The following is a 21,205-nucleotide window of genomic DNA, read 5'->3' as shown; positions in this document are numbered from 1 at the left end:
CACTGATTGTTATCGATCCTCGGAGACACATAGAAGAACGATGCGAAATGACCCCTGTGTTCAGGAAGGAACGTAAAACAACAATCTTTTCAAGAATTCGTTCCGACAAGCCTCGTTCAGGAAATCTGTAAGATGTGATGCGATAACGGTACGTCCTGATAGTGATGCCATCGAGTCATGCTATTTACCTGCCGCCTTTAAAGGAACATCTCTGTCCGCAGCGGATGGTTTTCGGTAGAACGAACACGTACAGATTAAACACATGTGGTGCGTACTAACGCCCTTTGCAATTTTAGGGGCCCCTTGAATGATAGTCCTACAAACGAATTAACTGAAAAGGTATGCACCATCCCATATTTTGAGGCATGCAATAATAATTTTTTTTCTGAAGAAGGTACATCATACTATTTCATATGGGCCTACTGATAATTGGACAAACCTTTCCAGCATCGTCATGATCATTGAAAATCTTCAACATAACGATAAGGTTGCCCATTGTTATACAACAAGGGCTGAACGTGAACGCCAATAAACGCGCAAATTCTCTCTTCGTTTACCGCAGTCCAAAACCCCGTTGCCCAAGTTGATTGACAGATAAAAGAAGGGCTGATAATCAGGACAGGTGACTGGAATAACGGATAGAAAACGTTGGAAGGGTAGAGAAATGTCATGGGCACAAGAGGAGACGTGAACGTTTGCACACCGTAAAGCCGAAGAGCACTATCGAAGCCGGACACATTTACCGCCTGGAGCGGGGCGGGCTCGGAAGGAGTCCACCGTTCATTTACAAAATTTTCCGTAGCGTGGGGGGCGTAATTGGCGAAATTTGAGTCCATGTCTCCATCGTTGAAGATGGGCAGAGCCGCGGTGCTATCGAACATTGCTGGGTCCACGTTATCAATTCCTCCGATTTGCATATCGCTGTATAAAATGCGGGTGTTAGTTTGCTCCTCTAGAACTGGGTTTGACTGGATAGGATCGACGCCATAATCCTCTCTATTTATCCACTATTCGGATGAACATGGTCAAGCAAATGTGCTCAAGTCAGCGTGTGTAACTTACAGGTAGAGCAGAGGTCTTCCAACCCTGTATCGGGCGTGGACTTTCAATATTGAGCGATCCTGAGGATTTAGTATGCGGGATCGTATTTGAGCAAGTACAATCCGGAAAAAAATTGCAAGACATAGGTGGCCTGAAAGGAGCTCTAGAAACAGAAAAGGGGGGAATGAAGAGAAAGATACAAGATACCACAAACCTTTCTTAGTGTTCTCAGTTTTATACTTCTACTTACCTGTGAGCAGAAACCCAAAATTGTCTCAAGGCAAGGAGGTTTGCTGTCGTTACGTCTATTTGGGTGAGAGGAATCCACACGAAGTTCAAACACAGAACACGATGTTGTGAAGTTGCTCGTCCCACATGCCCTTATTGGCGCTAATTAAATCAACAGGGGTCTTGTTTTAGCATAAATATGTATAGGTGCATCGAGTAATGGTTAAACAGTACCTATCTATAGGCTTGAGCCTCATTGCCTCCTTAAGGTACACCACACAAAAGCAACACACAAGCTCTGATCCCTGTTAATATGCTTGGCCGTACAAATCAACCATACTCGGATTTTTCAATTGTATAGATACGGTGTAATGAATTTCATGGCGTCTGTGCTGCTGGAGCCATTCTGACAGGCGGAAGCTTACGAGGACAGTAATCAAGCGCCTCATAATACAATTCATCTTCTCTATCAAGTTCGAATTCGGGATGGTCGAATCTGCAGAGATCATAAATGGAGTGAGTAAGGCCAACGACAGAGTAGCACAACGACATAAAGATGATAAAATACTAACGGGTTAGACAGAAAATGATTCTTCATTCTCGACAACCTCATTCTGCCAACATCAGAGGGGGTATCACGACAGCACATACATCTCCAGCGTTTGGAGGATCGGTTCGCGGGATAGTCCAGATATCCACGCTTATTTCCTTCGGCAATTTGTAACTTTCTAGCGATTTGGGCATCTTCAGGGGATAGGCACTCCCACGTCACAATAGAACTGCCGAAATGGGCTTTCATGGAGTGTTGCACCTGTCCCACAATCAATGAGGCTGGGATATCAATATAATTTACGCTCGATCGTGCTCACCGCGTCTCGCCACGACCAAACTCGGACTACACGCGAGCCATTGCATTTAGCACCGAATGTGCATTTCAAGCACACAAATCGGTGGTCAAGATCATCCATTTCCTCAGTGGTCGTCGTGATCGGTAAGCCAGCAGTTTTCAGAAGCTGCCTGACAATTTTCGATGCCGTCTCGTCAAACTTGAGTTTGTCGCTATCCCAGGGGACCCTTACCATATTCCTTTTGTACTCGTTTTCCATGGAGAGTGCCGGTTTTTCGCGGTCATACCAGTCGTCATGGGCCATTGTTGTACATGGATGGAATAAAAAATGGGGGTACCAGAGACAGGGCTCGTGGTCTTCGTTAACATCCCAGAGGTGCCTTGGCGAACCTTCGTCCCAGATCCCGTCGTCCTTGAACCGTTTGGTGTTGTAAGCGTAATGAACTGAAAAGTCGTTGCACCGGAAGACACATATCGCTCGTTCCAGATAGTGCAATTTCCGCTCCATGGAAATGTACGGAAGAGTGATATACTCGGCGAGAAAGTCGCACACGAAGGAGCGAGAAGATATCAGATCTTCAAACAGCTTCCCCACTTTTTCCTTCCTCCACTTTGTCATCAGCAGGGGATAATGAGCTTTGATGAGATCCGTAGCACGTTCGTGATCAAAGTCCTCTTCCTGCGTCTGCCGTCCATTCTGAATAAACTCACAGAAGGGAGGAGAAGCGAGAATATCAGCGACGCCAGGCAGAAACATATCCGGAGGATACGCTGCCAGAACGTCCGGTGTACGGCGCCAACAGACATAAGCGTTATGGAGGAGCGCCTCACGTTTCTGGACCAACCGTAATTGATTGTTACTGTTGACGAGCACTCTCGTTTTTTCCATGTGTTTGATAAGCCTGGGCTTGATTCTCTCCCAGCCTGTAAATATGGATTGTAAGAAAAAAGGGATGAGAGGTCAGATCGTGAACAGACCTTTCTCCGTCAAAGGCTGAGGTTTTCTGACGTCGGGAAGGTCATCAAGAGGTTCATGATCCGGTAACGGTCTGATAGCACAGATTCCAATGCTCAATTGGTCGAGAAAGAACAGTTCAGAGCTGTAACCAAGCTCCCGTAACTTCTTGCGAATGCTAGACGGATAATGGTCAAGAAAATGGACGGTAAAATGAATTCGAAACGTACACATTAGACCTGTAAAGCCGTATAGAGAAAATTTTGGCTAGGCGACTTTCTGTACGCTCCTCGAACCAGTCGTTCCATTGACAAGCCAGCTAGAAACGAGATGAAAAGGGGACAAAGACGAAGACTATTTTTGGCAAGAAGTACCTTTTTGTGACATCTTTTAGCAGCTCTCTTCGTTTCAATAAGTTGATGACGTTCGTGCTGAGGCATGGTATTGTACTTTTCTATAAACTCTTCCTTTTCCTTGACCGTACAGGTCATATCTTCCCCTAGAACAGAGGGTCTGTAAGCCAGAAATTTTTGACTTGTTTTATGCATACTTGAGTTCCATGTGCTGAACATAAGCACCCCGTGCAAGATCTTGTGGAATTCATCTTTTGCGAGGTCCAATTCGCCAGCTGAGAAAAGCCTATCCGTGGAATTATCAGCGCTTCAAAGTCCCGAGTGCGAGAAATGACTTGCATAAACTTGGAGCATTTTGTACAAATCCGCACGCGTAACTCGAAATTAACGTATCTGACATTTGGAGCCAAGCAATTCTTGAAACAAATGAGCAATAATTCGTGTATTTTATGAAAAACCGCACCTGGCAATATGTGTCAAATACTAAATGGGCCCAAGAGGGTATCGACACATCTTCAGGACACAAAGGCATTCCGCGCACGCTGGCCATTGCAGACCTCCACACCGCTGCAGATGAACGGTGCATAATAATCGCGCGAAGATCTTTGGTGGTCCGGCTCAGATGAAGGAGATCCAGGGGCACTAGGTGGCTGAAGATCTTTGTCGCGTCAAAACGCGCTAAAAACGCGTGGAACGAAAGGCTCACCTCGAGTATAACATCGAATGGAAACAAAGGGAACATGCGCAACTTTGCCCGCGAGTTCTGCCGTAGCTTGGTCTTTTTCTCTCCGACGGTCTCCTCCCGCTTCACCCGCTTTGCCGCCGGCTGGTTGGCGGCGGCGCTTCCATCGTCGGCTGTGATCGATGTTGGCTTTGGAGTCACTGATGCGGCGGTGGCTTGTGAAGGCGACTGTGTCGCATCTAAACGCCTTTTGGGAAAGTAATCATCGATTTTTCGCTTGCCACCAGAGGCATTCCTCAGAGTTGTTTGTGTTTTTGATTGACTGCTTGATGTCAGCATGGTATAGGTTCTTTTTGAAGGGAATCCGCTCCCTCTTCAATGACCAGTCACTGGTCTACTTACGCTCCCACGACCGACGCCAAACAAAAGTCAGATGATAAACGGAACAAATGTTTAAACCGGCATGACGGAGCATATGATTCTTTGTCATAGGAGTGGGTAACACAAACAATATCTTTGGTTAAATCCTATCACTCGTCAAGTCAAAAGAGTTTTATTCTATGACACACAGTGTCACAGTCCTCTCCCATTGACTGGAATATTTCTCAGGGGGGTCATTTAGAACCCCTTTCGAATGAAATTTGGGCGCCACAACTTTAGCCTTGATGCTCCTCTATGGGTATGTTCATCCATTCATTATAAGAAATACTTGGTCAGTCTTCAACAATGAGCCCTAGTGACGACTGGTTGGCCTCAGGACATCAGAAGAATTTTTGACAAGAAATGCAATCATACTAAAACCGATTTGGATATCTTCATCGTTTTACATTCAACTTCCCAAACCTACTAGGTTTGGGAAGTTGAATGTAAAACGAAGGATCCAGTGAGAATATGTAAGTTTACAGCTTGAAGTCTAGCGTTGCTCAATAAAATATTCAACAGACTTAACAGAACTCAAGCTATTTCCAAATGCCCCCCTCCTTTATGTGCGCCAGTTGATCCATCCATTACAAAATACTTAGTCAGTCTTGCCAGAATAATGAACCCTAGTGATGACTGCCTGGCGTCAGAAGGACTTTTGAAAAGAAATGCAATCATACTGAATTCGATTTGGATACCTTCATCGTTTTACATTCACCTTCCCAAACCTAGACGCCTGCCAGAAACTGTGAAACGAGGGATCCCTACACTTTGAGGAACTTGTGCGGCTCGGAATTCAATCAATAGGACCTATTCTATATCCGCTGCCAGCGATCCCTTTCCGTTGGCTTCTGCGAACGAGGCCTCACATGGATTGAATGATGCCAGCGCAACTGCCTACATTTTACACTTCAAAATCGTTCTTCTATGGGCTGTTACGGTCAAATCTTTCTTCCGAATGCTTCATGGACTACAAGGTGCACAATTCAAACAGGCAGGCGAGTATAATTTCTGGCGTCTCTCAGAGTGTAGCAGCACGAGTCTGAGCATCAACTTCTACCTATCAGCAAGTGTATTTCAATTTGTTTCTACTCAGCGCCCTTCGCTGATAAGCAGTCTATTGAATAGAGCGGCTACGACCGAGCTATCCCCTCGCGGTGCACCCGTTTCCTTTCGGCAAAGTGTCAAAGAAATAAATATTTTCTTGTCCCCAATTTCAGTACACCTAACAACACCCCCTTTCCAAATACCGGTGCACTATAAGCCAATTAGGTATCGCACTGAAGATCTTTCAGAAGTGATCGTCACTCTGCGTTTCTTACTTTGACCTTACAGAACTTCTTTTTGAAAATCGCTTGGCTTCGTCGAGTTTCTAATATTGATAATTGATCATCAGTGTTCGTTCTGATGGGGCACGCTTTATCTACCCCTGGAGGCCGAAAACGGCCGTTTCTGGATGAAAACGATACGAATTTTAAGGCATCCAGTCACAGAAATTCCCATGGCAATATACGCACTCTGGTGCAACACAAGGAACCAAGACCAACTGAAAAAGTCCCGCAAGCGCACAGATCTGAGTTGAATCCCCCCGGTTCGAGGCCTTCTGCCTTTTCCAACTCTCCATCGTCCCACCACCTTCTTCTTTCTCCTTACCCTTCTCCTCCCTCCCCCTTCCCTTTTTTCCATCCAATATCAGCTCATAAAACACCCACGACGCAGCCATGCTCGCTTTCACTCGCTTAAACACGCTCTTTTTCTTTGTCTTCGGTATTCTCCTTGTTGGCTCGTCTGCTCACACCACGAGCCCGAGACACAACGGTCTCAATGCCCTTGACCTGCAAACTAATGCAGCCCGTATGGAGGCTGGGCTCCCCCCTCTGAGACCCAGGAACCTCTTCAATCCCTCTCGTGTCGGTAGGTGTTGTGAAAAGTTGCGCGGGAGCAAAAAAAAGTTGATTGTGTAATTAATTTGTCGCGTTTCATAGCCCGTTCCCCTCCCAAACCCTCTGGATTCCCAAAGTACGTTAAAATTTGCTGTAGTGCTCGATATACTTAACGTATTTCGCAGTGAGGTTTGCAACAAAAGAATCAAGGTCCTTAACACCTACGGTGGCGTGGTCGGCTACATCGCCAAGACTCAGTCCAATGGAGCGTACGTCCTTATTCCTTTTTGGTGTTCGTGTTGTATATCTAACTACCATTTGAATTGTAAATAGTTTCAAGGTCGACAAGTCTGGATGGTCAGGCAATCACTTGCAAATTAAATACACCCCCTCCTCTAATCCCTTCAACGTGCTTATTGAGGTGAGATCGACTTCTTCACTACTCTGTTTATATAGCAAAAGAACCAATTAAAATCGTCATCCTAAACAGAGCTTTGGAAGTGGTTCGAAACCTACCCTTGGATTCGGTGGCAAGAACTCAAACCTGAACACCTCCAAGTAATTATCATACCTCTCTCTCTTTCTAATATCTCCAAACTGAACCGACGTCTGTGCTAGTAACTACAATGTCCTTACTGGAACCAACTCTCGTGAGTATTCATCTCAGATTGTCGGGTATTTTCTAACGATTCGCAATTGTAGTGGCCTCTGGATCTACCCCCGTTAACAACGCAAACTCCCTCTCTTCCAGCTACGGTCGCGTAAGTGAAGAAAACGTAATCGTATCAGAGCTTTGTTTAAAGTGCTTTTGCTTCTTAGTCCTACGCCGAATCTGCCGTGTGGTCGGTCAGCGGAAATAGGCTCACTGGTGCGTCGTGGTGTAGTAAAATTTATCCACTCAGCTTCTGAAAATTGCTCTCTTTTAGCGATCTGGGTTAACCCCGGAAGACGTGAGTTTCCACTTCTTTTCATCACATCTTAATGCTCACGTAAAATCTGAATAGTCACTGTCAGCACGGACTTTTACGTCACCTCTTCGAATGAGCTCATTCAGGTTGCCACTGGAATTTCCCCTCCCGGCGGAAGCTCCAAAGTCGTAAGTCATATACTCATTTGGACATCGTCGTCGTCATTATCTCATGACATTTCGCACCTACCAGTTCCTCTACTCTGATTAAACGCCCGAGCCACACCACTTCCACTTCTTTTCGGCGTTTAACCAGCTACATATCATTAGACGTTTTATATCCTAGGCCAAATCACCGTATTCGAACTTCCGTCGCCCTACAGGCTCCCGGTGGTTCGATGCCGTTTTTTTTGGATTCCTAGATGGACAATTTCTCCCTGATTCTCTCACACTGTCTTTACTATCTCAGCTGTCTTGGAGCCCTGCGGTTATATTCTATTCTATCCCGATTGTTGTGCTTTATTCTATTGTCTTTAGTTTCTTGGAAGTAGATGCTTTTGGGCTGTCCGAGTCATGGACTGGGTTCTTGGAGACTGGATCACCGTTTGCTCATAGTTACGTCGAAGCGAATAGCCCAGTTTTCCATGTAATTGATAAGTTACTTGTAGTAACTGCTATCAACCTGGCTCTGGATGTTAATCGGCTATTTTTTGAAACAAATTCGTGATAATTAAAATGAAGAACATAAGGTGTGCAACTATGACGTCGCCGTATTCAAAAAAGACGACACTAAGCCTCAAGGTGCAGCCCAAAGTCTACAATTTACCGATATAGATCCGTATAAATAATTGTTACACGGAATGAATATGATTATTGGATGAGACCTCAACTGCATATGGATTTATACCGTGCTTTCAGTATAATATTAGTGTAGATAGCAGACCATTCTGCCGTTAGGAGAAGGGCCGATGATGCTCTCACTGGACAAAAAGGCGCGAAGATCAACACTGCGACGGTGCACGGTGGCGTAAATCACTGATGTGTCAACGTTTAAGAGGGGTGGGCGCTTAATGACTCCTATTCCAACCCATTCTCATAAATTTGAGCACCCAACACGGTGTATTGTCCAGAAAACTCAGGGCGAATAAACCTTCCAGCGAAAAATAGGAAAAATAGCAATCCAAATTCTGTAAACATGTTCAGATTCAGAGGCTAATACTTAAATGATTAGGACGATGGCGTTGTTTGTATCTTCTGATAAGATCAAATTTCTGACGCCTCTGGCAATCTGTGCTTTCATTGGATGGAGAAAATAGAAGCTAAAGTTCCCTAATTTCAGCGTGGCATGGCGTGGCGAATGGGCGTCTAAAAATAACTTCAACATAAGTAACAGGGAAGTTCCCACTTCCTGTCCGACGAGTAGCATTTCCTGATCCCTATAACAACGGGCTGTTTGTATGGCATTGTAGCCTACCTGGCCCGAGACATCCTTATTTGAGTTGAACGCGGAATGGACCAGAGCATTTTATCCTAAACAAGACATTGTCGGTGTTAGTACCCAGCCTAGATTGTCCTGGCTCCGGTCAACACTCTGTCGCTCCGCTCCAAATTTCTTTATCTCAAACAGCTCAATCATTCGAATTACTTGCAAACCTGTACAAAGCGCCTCCCAATAAATGATTAACAGATTCAAGACCGTGGGTATCACCACAAACGAAAATCAGAAAGTGGCTTTGATTTGTTGTTCCCTATGTTGTAACATTTTGAGGCGCCAGTAAATGTCGTCACGGAAAACCTGTGTACTCGGGGCAAAGGGTTTTGCAATGGAATGATGACTTGTATTGTGGTGGCTTGAGTGGGGTTGTATGGATATGTTGAGGTCACCGGCATCTGCCGAAGTTGCCACAAAGAGGGCCCACCCGCCAACACTTCCAACAATCTCTCCTTTGAACAGATGGCCTACTTCCTCTGCTCCAAAACGCACCAATCAAAATTCTACAGATTCTTCCTGAAAAACTGAGAACAATGGTGCTTTAACTGGCCCAAACGGCCCAGAGAAAGGGCCGTTAGAAAAAGAATGAATATTTAACCAATCTTCCGAGCTGAAAATCGACTCAGAATCCCGTGGCTCGTGCGCCTTCACAAGCGTGAGAACTTGAAACCGTCAGTTTTGGTGGTAAAGAGGAGTCGAACTTTGCTTTTCATTCTTCCCTTCCGCCCGTTCCTCAAGCACACACCACCACCACAACTTCCACAACTTCCTCAAATCTTCGACAAATCGACCTCAAATGGCCCGAACCAAGGTGAAATCTCTTATTACTTTCTATTACCTCGAACATATACTCATTATTGTCTATCGTTGTCGTCGTCGTGCAGCAAACCGCCCGCAAATCGACCGGAGGTGGGTTTTTGTTGTGGTCGATTTGATGCCACATTTCCTTACAGAGAATTGGACACTTATCATATCCTCCTTGAACAGGCAAAGCCCCCCGTAAGCAACTCGCGACCAAGGCCGCCAGGAAGACCGCCCAGGTATGTCTGCTCGTCGTCGTCGCTGGCGCTGTGTCATCGCCGACACTCAGTGCCTCCGATCCCGAACTTTACTAAACTAGTTTCTTTTCTTATTCTTCTGCATTGTAGACTGCCACTGGTGGAGTCAAGAAGCCCCACAGGTTCAGGCCCGGTACCGTCGCTCTCCGTGAGATCAGGCGTTACCAGAAGTCCACCGAGCTGCTCATCCGCAAGCTCCCTTTCCAGAGGCTCGTCCGTGAAATCGCCCAGGACTTCAAGGTAGGTCTTGTGTTCCGCTATATCAAGTGGCCCAAGCTTATCGTCTGTGTTGTAGACCGATCTCCGCTTCCAGTCATCCGCCGTCATGGCTCTCCAGGAAGCCGCCGAGGCTTACCTTGTCTCTCTCTTCGAGGACACCAACTTGGCTGCCATCCACGCCAAACGTACGTATCGACGCTGTCATGATGCATCATTCCCGATCCTGATCAACTTCTTTCTTAGGTGTCACCATGTAAGCTATAATTTTCGCATCATCGTCTTCGGCACGCCAGCGTCGACTTATTTGTCGTTGACGCTGGCGTTGTGCGGCTGCTGCGCAGTCCAAACCGGAAGCCGCATCCTCTTTTCTCGCAATGAATCATTGGAATGCAAATGCTGACTCATTCTTACAGCCAACCCAAGGACCTTGCGCTCGCCAGGCGTCTCCGCGGCGAACGTTCTTAAGCGGTTTCTGCTTATGTCACCGCCATCCATTGCCCTCGCTCGTCCTTTATCACCCATTCTCAACCGGAACGTTGAATCATTAGACGGATAATGCAGCCGCCCTCTAGTTTCGGGAGCCTCGATCATCTTGGGCTCCCATGACGCTCGCCGACATTGCGTAGAACATTCACGTTGTCGGCTACTGTCACTCTCGTCGTCTCATCGTTCGTTTGCTTGATTTATATTTCCCTTTTTATATAATCGTATCCGCTTTTTTCTGGTGTATGTAACATTCTTGTGCTTTATATAATCCCCCCTTCGTCCACACCAGACTCATTTGCCGACATCAATATAATACGATACGATGCTTTTTTGCAGTTCAAATTTCGTTTCTTTTGCTGTTGTACATCAAGCTCCTGTGTATTTTATGTATCTGATGGAGGTGACTAGAATCAATGGATGTTATTTATCATTCCTTCTAATGCTTAACACCTGTGAGTTTATGATACCTGAGTGTTGGAAGGCGTAACATCGTCAAATGGAGATTGCTACTCAAGGCCATACTTATCCGGAATACCGTTGCGAAGCTATTTCCAGTCAAGCCAGTTTTTAGTCAAGCCATACGGTACAAGAGAGATTGATTGGCAGTAAACGTGGTCTGTCACCACAAAAAGTTTTTACAAATGGGTTGCAAACGAGCATATGGTGTTCATACCCATACTAGGGACCTATATAGTATGACGTCACCGCAAACGCTCCAGGCCACTTATTTTGTTGTGATTTATGTAATAAATATGTGCCAGATATGGTAGAAAGCTTAAGTTTTCCCCCCTATATTTAGCAAAATCGTAGCTAATTTCGCACAAATTACTGAACACTGCATGCACTGCCAACTTGTGTCCGTTCCTCGGGTCGTCCGTCTTGTTCTCTAACCACCTCTACCAGCCATAAATTGGAATACGCAAAACTATAGACTATCATGCCGACGGAATCATTACCTAACACTTGTTTATCTTGCACCTACGAGGCACAAGCGGAGCAAACTCGGACTGTGTACGAGAGTTGCAGCATTGCAAACGGAAAGGCCTGTACAGTTTGTGTCCAATATTCCGACCTAGAGTCGCAGATCCAGGAGACAAAACGAATCCTCGAAAAGCAGCTAGAGAAACTTAGAGAACTCCGGGAGGCGATGAACTGGTCCCACGATCGAATTGTCTCAAAGTCTCTTACAGAGATTACATCCATCATCTTTCAACACACACTTCCCACTCTTCGTAGAGACACAAATGGATCGGAAATTGACGTGTGGAAATTTATAGACAAGAAAGATCTGTGTTGGCCTTTGAAATTGGGGGCGGTATCGCGTGCATGGCGCCAGATTGCATGGTCCACGCCCCAACTATGGACGTTTGTCTGCCAGAAGATAACCTTCTCAAAAGCAAGTACCCCCGAGCTCATGGAAGATTGGCTTAGCAGGGCAGGCAATCTGCCCCTCTCGATTTGGCTGCACATTTCAGCATATGATGAAACATACCTAAACTTGGAGAAGGTTGTTAACCTTGTAAATGCAAAGTCACATCGATGGTATGAGTTTGGCATCTATGGGCCATCCCAATCCTTTCAATTGTTTTCTGGCAATTCCAGTGGTGCACCTATACTTCACACTTTGGAGCTCCATTCGAATTCAAGCAATGAAAACGATGGATTCTTTCGAGTAAATGGACAGGACCCTCGGCCTCTACACGTATCTATCCATACATTCCACGAAAACATCACTGCTCGCATCGATTGGGAAAACATCACCCGACTAAAAATCTCTTCCAACCATGTGCAACAATGTCTCGAACTTGTACGATATACACCAAACCTGGAACACTGGTGTCTTGCTAATATCTTTACAACCCTTGTAAGGCTGATACCCATCACTCTCAGCAAACTCCGAACCTTAGAGATTTTTAATGTTCTCGGAGTGCGAGCCTTACTCCAAACACTAGTTCTACCTGGCCTTACAGCACTGCACTTTGACAACATGCACAGTGACGACGATATTCACCGTGGAATTCTTTGCTTGCACCCAAGTTCTGTGCTGAAGTCCCTATCATTTCAATGGCATGGAAATACCGAAAGACTTATCGAAATTCTAAGACATTTTCCGCACCTCGAAGAACTGGAAGTAGCACTGTATAGTGCCGGTTCAAATGACACAAACCTGTTCTTCTCCCTACTTAGTGACACAAAAACCGGTACGGGAGCCGGAACTATTCAGGCTGAAGTATTTCTTCCGAGCCTCAAATCACTATCATATAGAGATTATGACGCCTCCACTGTTAATTGGGCCTCACTTTCCACTCTATCGACGAAGAGGCGACCTTTGAGAAAATTAACCGCTGATCAACGACATTATTGGGATGATGAAGCAAGGTCTATATTTTGTGGCAGGACAGTGGAAAAGCACGTCCTCCAACGTTTTCTGAAGCTTGAGGAAGCAGGAGTCTGCCTCAATTTGCCTATTCCAGTTCGAAGGAATGACCTTTTGGACCTTCTGGCTCGCAGTGACGACGATAACAACAAATGATTTCCTATGTATACCCCTTGGGTGTAAGCTGTAGGTGAGTTGTAAACGTCCTTAATCTCCGACGATCAAGTATGAATGATTTGATATCAAACGAGCTCTTTTACAGTCGTTTGTTCACTGTAAGCTTTCCAGTTGATTACTGATTTTATTGAAAATCTCACTTACAAAATTTGTTGAAGTAGAATGGGAAAGCTTTGAAATAGCTGGATTTTGGATTCGCATGCTATTCCGCATCCATGCTCTTTTATTTCAAATTTGATGAAAGCTTGCAAGACATGCTACGTCTATGTATCTCCTTCAACACCTGTCGGCGATTCTGCAGTTAAAGCATGCCAAATATAACTCGTCGGTTTTACCGTAATCCCGAGATAACACCTTGAAGAAACTTTATCCTGATAGTGGTGAGATGTCGAACTACAAACTGCGGCTGCCTTGTCAATTCGTTTAAGGCTACGTAGATCAATACAGGCGGTGAAAATCCATGATTTTTCACGCTCGGGGTATGTAAACGGATTGACAGTTTTCCAAAAAGTAGGCATCGATGGACTGGGGCTGTTCTCGTAACCTATGAGCTGTTCATGTGTATAATTTTAGGTTGTAGTTGGGAAGCCAGCCGTCTAGGTGCAACGCCTTTCCACAACCTTTCCATCGCTCCAATATGCATGATCATTTTTCGATGCCAAGACATTATAGGAAGAGCCAAGTCTTTTGTGGTTTGAGCGTTTGAGAATCGAATATATAAGCAGTGAAAGCAACATGCCAAGTAGCTTTCCTCGCTCTCTTCAACTTTCCAATGCAGCCTCAGACTGGCACTATTGCCCTCTTTCAGATTTTCCACAGACGCCTAGTATTCTATTATCTGATTGTGACCCGTCGCTCGGTCCTTATCATCTTCGATGAAGCACCTCATCTAGTTTGACCAAAGATTCGGTTTGGCTCTCGACATACGATTCTTTCTCGGGGTAGAGCTTCTACCAATTGATACAGTATAGCCACCTTCCACTGCGATACCGACCCAGAGAGAGAGCGCACTACCCCTAGACTGTTTATGCAAAGTAACGTTTGCCACTTGATCAACCACTTTTAACGACGACTATGCTGTTCTCAGAGTGCGTATTTTCTATTTACAGCCATATTTTCACCAGATTCCATGTGTTAGTTTCTTGACAGGGAAACATCAGGCGTCCTACAGTGTGATGCTACAGGCTGGACAGACGTGGAAGAGTGTCTATTCATAGACTAGTAGTCTTCTCATTGCTATCCGGGGAATCCGGGATTAGCCACTGCTTCCGCTCTGCCCCCTTCTATTCCCCTGTGCGCCTATTTATATCTCTGGCTGGCTGCACTGTAATCATCCCCTGATGGATAATGGGCCATTTTTGCACGCTCGCACGCATTTTAAATACCTCTTGACGATAGCCAGCACGACATTCTTCTTTCTTTAACTCTTTAAGCTCTTTTATCAACCACCACCTGCAACATTCGGTTTCGAAGTCTACGAAGGCAAGGACCTGGGAAGCGCCGGGAATCGGAAGTACATTATCTGTGAGGTCTTTTCTATAATCTTACAATGTATCGTGGGCTTAGCTTGTATTCATATCAGTATAGGTCTCCTCGCGGCCGCTTCTTTCCGACTATAACTTTTATTCGACACCCAGCAGTCCAACTAGAGGACTGTAAGGACCCCTTAAAATACTTCTGAGCTCCAAAAGGGCTCAAGTATCAATCCGACGGTGCGGAAAGCAAGGCACATTGCGAAATAACAAAGCAATTTTAAGCTACTGGTCCCTGCCCATCTGACTGGATAATCGCTGACGTCCGTGGGGGTTTATTCTTATTGGCATGTTATGCAAAAGCTCGAATATAGATCACTTCAAAACCTTGTAGCCTTCATCCGAGAGTTCTCTTCCTCCCCGTAAGGGTGCAGCCTTTCTGCCCAGGTTTCTCAGACTCTCACTGGTCACGACTATCGTTCCTCGCCCTCTTCATCGCTTGCTGGAATTACCCAGCCAACGTGTCTATATTTTATAGAGGTGGAGGGCTTCTCTTGTATAGACTTTCCCTCGGAGAGTATAGGTTTCCCGTCCTTATATAACATCGCCTTTTGATCCCGCACGCTCGACCACTTGCCCTCCGAGTTTCCTCACCAACTCGACCTTTATCCAACGTTCGAGGCATTCACCGAATGAAACGTTATTCCATACTCATCATCACTTTGACTGCGATTCTATTCTGGATCAATTCATGTCAAGCGCAAACTTTGACCGAGACTGTTCCTCCCTCGTGAGTAATCAGGTCATATTGTAGTCATCGCAGACTCCTTTCAGTTTCTGAGGGTATATACTAGTGGACCAACAGTTGTCGTGATTTTCACCTCATCAAATGGAGGAGATCCGGTTCTCACTACAATGTAAGACTATTTGATTTCAGTTAAAAGAGAATGATTCACACAACTTTCTGTACTCTTTCTTCGTTTTAGCGCGACATTGTCAGGCCTGCCCCCCACATCGTCAAAGAAATCGACTACTGGTATCGCTGCCACCACAGCCTCCGGTAATAAATCGTCGACTCTCGCTACCAACAACTCTGATGACTCGGACCCTTCAACTCACCATATTCCATCCCCAGTTGCTATGATTGCTGGATCACTAGCAGGATTCATTGCCATTCTGGCAGCGATTCTCGTTGTTTGTGTAACCCGAAAGCGACACAATGGGAAACGGCGCCGCCGCCGTGCTTCGATTATACGAGCATTAGAAGCACAGCACGCACACTCCGGAGAGAATTTAGATAGAGATGGGTATGCTATCTCGGAATCAGGGTCTATGTCAGGTATGTATATACTTTTGAAATTTATCATTAGAGACACATTGTATCTCTGGTCCTGAGAACACAGTCAAGAAATGTTCTCTCCAACAGCTAGACCATTATCTTTCATTTATTATGGCTTTATGATTCGTGTGGGACTCCAGCTGATGCTATCTTTTCTTTTTCTGATAGAAGAGCATTCTACATCGAGAAGGCCGCCATCGACAAGAAATTCAACTCGCGAGTCCGCAAGATCTGGGAAGAAGAAAAGCAGTACACGAAGCTCAGGAAAGCATACGGCACATGTGCATGTCTCTCCTTCTGGCGACGTAGAGTTGAACCGGAGAGACACCGGTGGAGGAAGATCATTGACGCATGCTCAGGAAGAACGCCCTCGTATAACCAGCACATCTAGTCCAGCAACAAGTTCAAATTTGACCAATACCACGAGCACAGCAGCAGCAACAGTGGGAACGTCTCCAAGTCTGTCGCTTGACAGCAAGCAAAAATTTGTTTCGAACGACGTATCTGCCCACGGTCACAGACCTCATTGGAATACACAGTCCCCTGATCACCTACGACGCCATTCATCCAACGCCTACACGCCACCGTCACCTGCCTTGGGCTTGAACAGCCCACATCAACTTACACGGCCATCTCTTTCATTACCGACCGTCAATAAGTCGGAGGCAGATCTGCCACCCGCCTACGAGGACATCCGGTAGCCCGTTATTCCGCCTCATACCATTGAGCACTCTTCTCCGGCTCCCGAGCTATTGCCAATTTTCGTATCCCGGGCTTCGTCTAGAAGTTATTCGTGCCATCTCATCTATTCTTGCTGACAGAGGTGGGCTTACAGCGGCGATAAGTTTGAAGTGAAGGGCGGGGTGGGCGGTCTAAACGAGACGGGACCGCTCCAAATTCGCGCCCATGATTCCACCAGTGTCCAACTTTACCTCTGCCCCCAATTCCTCCTGTTGTCACCTCATATGTGATCCATTTTTATCTCCTCGAATATCCCCTGGAATCAAGAAAGAACATCATTTCGTACGAATATCCAAATGCAGCGACTCCTTTTGAATTGGGAGATGGGAATCAAACCAGACTGGCCACAGGATAGAATGTTGATACAGAACTGCGCTCCAGTCTACGTGGTGCCTGTCAAGTGCCAATATTATGTTCAACATGTAAGGACATTCTATTTTAATTTCTTTTCTTTTTTTGGGCGGTAGTAATAATAGCACTTCTTTTGTTGGGATTTCTGTGTGTATTAGTAGTGTATTCTTGTAATTGATATTGGGACTTCTCGCATGGTGAACGACAGCTTTTAATGTCTAATGAGGAAGCTCAAAGGTTGGTTGATCGTTTTTGAGGGAGACGACCTATTTGGGTACAAGTCAAAAGACGAAAATAAAAGGTGTAATGTCCGAGGTTTGATGTTCACTATATGAGTACATCAGTATATATATATAGTTAGTCATACAGAATCCGACAAACTGAACCAGAAAAGGGGTCACTCTGTAAAACTGTAACACACGTATAATGGGTGATTATCAAACGTGAAAGGCAATGTGAATTGACTCAGCGAAAAACAAAATTATGGCCATTTGGCGGACATGGAGTGGGTAAAGAATGTATATTTTTGCGACAACAAAGAAACATGCTAATGAACAGTGGAAAGCATACGATAACAGAGAGACACGCAGCTATGACGAAAGAATTCGATCCATTCAATCGACCTCGCCAAATTTCCTCTTTCGAACCTTCGCGACAGCTTCTTCGAACCTTTTATTGATTAATTCCTGTTTAGAAGCGCCTTGGTCATCGGCATTCCTTCGCTTCAGCTCTGAATGAAAAGCGAAATGAAAAGTGAGCGGACGCAGATTATATAGATAAAAATAGAAAAAAAGGGGAGACAACACGCGAGCGAAAGAAAGAGAAGTGAGAAGAAAACAAACTAACCTAAAGCTCGTTCTCCAATCCACAGCCTTAGGTGGGCGTTACCGACGTTATCTGCCGATTTGATATTTGAAGTGGGAGCCGCAGAATTCTTCCCGCCGTCGGTGCCTTTGTTTGCTTTTGGCTGAGCACCGAGGCCGGCAGCCAACAATTCTGCAGTATTTAGCATGGTTTCTGCATGCTCAGTAGAGGTGTGGACGTATTGCGCAGCAACTAGCGCAAGAACCAATGCCCGAAGGTGATTATCCGACGCAGCCGTTGTCAAATTCAATGCAGTTCGCAAATGTGTCCTGGAAAAAAAGAGTTATGACGCAGAACGAGAAAAGAGAAAGACAAGAAAGAAAAAAATTGCGGGAGAAGAACCAGTTAGTACCAGGTTTAACCGAAAACAGATAAATCATTCCAAGATAAAGAACTTACTTTGTCGCCAGAAATTCTTTCGACAGACATGCAGCCAGAACAGCACCGACAGCTTGAAGTGTTCCTCCGCATCCTTCGCATTCCTTCACCACATCCACAGCCCTTGCACGGAGAATTTCCATCTCGTATTCACGAGTGCCTTCATCTGTTTGTTCACTGGCCAATCCTATTCGTAACCACAACTCTCCTGCACGTGCAGATACGTTCACCCACGGGTCTTCACAGCCATCTGTATCTTCACCATACTTGTCGTCAAATCTTATTTCGTTTGGCGCCCGTCTTCTTGACAGATATGCAGCAACTTGATAACACTTCAAAGCACGCTCTGGTCGGCCTAAACCATGTGCAAGGTGAGCTTGGTGCAGGGTAATACGGGCACTAAACAAGGCGAAAAGCCCGTGGGTACGTGTTTCGGCAATGACTTGAGAAAGACGCTGCATCGAGATAATATTAGAATAATTAATCCCAGTTGTCTAAAAAAAAGACGTCTCGAAACATACTCTTTCGGCATCGTCAAATTCGCTTCGCGATATGGCAACCTATGAAGAACGGTTAAGGCGCGAAAAGAAAACTGAGACTAGCGAGCATACTCCGATAAGCTCGCAGAGCATATCAGCTCGCATCTTGTGAAATCTTTCTTGCATCTCCTTGAGATCGCTTACGGAAGCCCATATGGGCACTAGATAGATTAGACTGGTCAACAATTGAAATAAACGCGCAGTATGATGACTGACATGCCAATTCCTTTTTAAGCTCTCTTTCCACAGTGAGCACGCCTTCCTCAGCGTACAATCTGCGCTTCGGTTTACGTCCCACGGGATCTCGTTTCGAAATGCTGCTAACAAGAAATCCCAGCGTGTACAGCACGCGTGGATGTGTAACCTGCACGCGAAGGGGGTGTGAATTGGCGAGTTCGATTTCGACTATTCCGCTAGACCCCAATGCTTCTAACGCCCCTCCATCAAGCATTTCGTGCAATTTCTTGATCCTGGATTGCGAATTCTCATATTCTCCGACATATGTATGGTATAGAACACCCATGATGAGAACATGCATCATGAGTGCCTTCTGGATATTCGTTCGGGGGATTTCGGTGAAGGTTTTTTCTATGCTTCCCAGTGATTGACGAACGTTATTCCACATGCCGTTCTTAAGGAGATGATGCAACTCCAGAACTGTGGCAAAGAGGGAGACGTCGGTGTGGTTATTATGTGAAGCTAGTGTGTGGAGTTCCCTAATCGCTCCGATTGATTTACTGTCCGAGAGTGAGTCTATATATGCGAGATGTGCGCTATACTGTGCATGCGGAGGATCTGTCGGTAGAATGAAAGAGACCAGGATCTTCTTAAGTATGTTCTGAGCCAACCGAGAGTTGTTTTGGTGGATAGCAAGCTGAGCTGACAAGCGGGTCAACTGTGGTTTGTAGATTCTGAGAGAAGGATGCTAGACTGGAGATTAGAAGAGATATTCAGCCAAAGCAGGGGGACATACCTTATGTGTAATCATCAACTGTACAATGAGTGAGCGTTTGTATTTCGCTCAACGGTATGCGATACTCACCGCTCTTGTGATCGCCCTCTCCACCTCATTCTCAATACCAGGTGTATTCAATCCCAGTCGAAACCCAGCTTCTGCTAGCTCGGTCCAGGCGCGACATTCCAAACGTGGTTCGAGATTGGGTTGCGCCAGATAACCTCGCAGTGCAGATAACGACAAAATGACCGAACGGGTATGTTGTCGATGCGTAGGTGGGTGAGCCAGTAGATGAGGTAAAGATAAAAGCAATATATCCAGTGGCAGAGGCTTAAGCTCTTGCGGCCCTAATCTTTGCCTTTTGAAGGGTCTGTTGTCGGCATCCACGTCGAAGTCGTGCATGAGTACTCAAGGGATAAGAATCAGAGTAGGAAAAGGCACTGTGTAATGTTATAGTTGAGTATCAGATATATCGAGAGTATTGGAACAAGAGGGAGAGAGATGTCGCGTACGACGTGGACAATGGCGTTGACGCCGTGGACAACGTTGAGCGTTGAGAGTTTGCGTGACGAAAGACACAAGATTTAATGCTGTGACATGTCGCGTCAGCAATGAGCGTGCCATGGCTACATGTCACGCTCGCACAAAATAGGGGTAAATCCTGTGTGTACGTATCATGTAGACTGGTAAACCGAACGCTCATCAATTGTCATTCTGAATTTTAAAAGGAATAAGATCTTCATACGATACAATCTTTCTTATTTGAACAGCAAAGGTCCACAATTGCAATATTTTTACTTGCATCTATTAGTCGCCCGGACATAAAAATAAAGGAGTGGACACGAGAGTAAGAGGCATTACTGGTTACGACTTATGAGGGCTTAGACCTTTAATATAAGCTTTGCTCTTATGAAAATGTAGAGAGTATATTCCGAAGTTACACTACTGATAAAAGTAAAGATTACAGTTTTAATGGTTGACATTGTCAAGTACAACACGCTTCAAGGTATACGTGAGCTGTATGGTTATACATCAGCGCTAAATGGATCGTAATCGCATCATCAAGGCACCCTGAAGACTTTCTTATTAAGTAAAGGTGGTTTAAGGTAGACTAATCAATAGTTATCAGCTCAGCTTTGCAGTTACAATAACGCCCATAATATTCGTTAGTAGCACCAAATATATTCTCCCCTTATCCCATGTATTTGACTAGGGAACCTTGTACGCTTCTATTGTGACTAGCCTCTCGGACGTAGAGATGAAGGGAAAACACTCTTCCATAAGTCAGAATTTCATCATGATGACCATTCTGACTCGACCCTAAGTTTGACTCGTGCCTGTCTCATGTTGATTGCGCCCGCCAAGAAAGTCGGTATTTCCAAAATGGCTTTAGGGCGCGCGGCGGCTCCCGACATTTCGGTATCAAAGTTCGGGCCCGACG

The 21,205-nt window shown here is 45.4% G+C and overlaps 6 protein-coding genes across 6 annotated transcripts; 4 read left to right on the top strand and 2 right to left on the bottom strand.

Annotated features, from left to right (window-relative positions):
- Positions 1–1,647: 1,647 nt before the first annotated feature.
- Positions 1,648–4,445, bottom strand: JR316_0000095 (uncharacterized protein; the record flags this gene model as incomplete). The annotated part of the gene is made up of 10 exons (XM_047885910.1): positions 1,648–1,765; positions 1,842–2,080; positions 2,139–3,040; positions 3,095–3,249; positions 3,302–3,390; positions 3,446–3,570; positions 3,622–3,710; positions 3,770–3,840; positions 3,888–4,082; positions 4,131–4,445. The coding sequence occupies 10 exons, from the start codon at positions 4,443–4,445 to the stop codon at positions 1,648–1,650; spliced, it is 2,298 nt and encodes a 765-aa protein (XP_047753656.1).
- Positions 4,446–6,247: 1,802 nt separating this feature from the next.
- On the top strand, positions 6,248–8,043 carry JR316_0000094 (uncharacterized protein; the record flags this gene model as incomplete). The annotated part of the gene is made up of 12 exons (XM_047885909.1): positions 6,248–6,440; positions 6,512–6,545; positions 6,595–6,678; positions 6,743–6,830; positions 6,900–6,967; positions 7,028–7,059; positions 7,112–7,170; positions 7,229–7,277; positions 7,336–7,359; positions 7,414–7,505; positions 7,663–7,706; positions 7,854–8,043. The coding sequence occupies 12 exons, from the start codon at positions 6,248–6,250 to the stop codon at positions 8,041–8,043; spliced, it is 957 nt and encodes a 318-aa protein (XP_047753655.1).
- A 1,561-nt stretch (positions 8,044–9,604) lies between these two features.
- Positions 9,605–10,550, top strand: JR316_0000093 (histone H3; the record flags this gene model as incomplete). The annotated part of the gene is made up of 7 exons (XM_047885908.1): positions 9,605–9,619; positions 9,693–9,717; positions 9,796–9,848; positions 9,957–10,106; positions 10,162–10,270; positions 10,329–10,338; positions 10,499–10,550. The coding sequence occupies 7 exons, from the start codon at positions 9,605–9,607 to the stop codon at positions 10,548–10,550; spliced, it is 414 nt and encodes a 137-aa protein (XP_047753654.1).
- Positions 10,551–11,508: 958 nt separating this feature from the next.
- On the top strand, positions 11,509–13,104 carry JR316_0000092 (uncharacterized protein; the record flags this gene model as incomplete). Its single annotated transcript, XM_047885907.1, has 1 exon — positions 11,509–13,104. One exon carries the CDS (start codon positions 11,509–11,511, stop codon positions 13,102–13,104), a length of 1,596 nt encoding a protein of 531 aa, XP_047753653.1.
- Positions 13,105–15,289: 2,185 nt separating this feature from the next.
- JR316_0000091 (uncharacterized protein) lies at positions 15,290–16,637 on the top strand (the record flags this gene model as incomplete). Its single annotated transcript, XM_047885906.1, has 4 exons — positions 15,290–15,387; positions 15,452–15,514; positions 15,584–15,936; positions 16,105–16,637. 4 exons carry the CDS (start codon positions 15,290–15,292, stop codon positions 16,635–16,637), a joined length of 1,047 nt encoding a protein of 348 aa, XP_047753652.1.
- A 1,005-nt stretch (positions 16,638–17,642) lies between these two features.
- JR316_0000090 (uncharacterized protein) lies at positions 17,643–20,166 on the bottom strand (the record flags this gene model as incomplete). Its single annotated transcript, XM_047885905.1, has 8 exons — positions 17,643–17,758; positions 17,875–18,161; positions 18,292–18,725; positions 18,792–18,830; positions 18,882–18,970; positions 19,026–19,734; positions 19,783–19,800; positions 19,852–20,166. 8 exons carry the CDS (start codon positions 20,164–20,166, stop codon positions 17,643–17,645), a joined length of 2,007 nt encoding a protein of 668 aa, XP_047753651.1.
- Positions 20,167–21,205: the final 1,039 nt, after the last annotated feature.

Source organism: Psilocybe cubensis, chromosome 1, assembly GCF_017499595.1.
Source record: "Psilocybe cubensis strain MGC-MH-2018 chromosome 1, whole genome shotgun sequence".
Lineage (NCBI taxonomy): Eukaryota > Fungi > Basidiomycota > Agaricomycetes > Agaricales > Agrocybaceae > Psilocybe > Psilocybe cubensis.
Note: the sequence above shows the minus strand (reverse complement) of the source record. Positions and strands in the feature narration are given on the sequence as shown.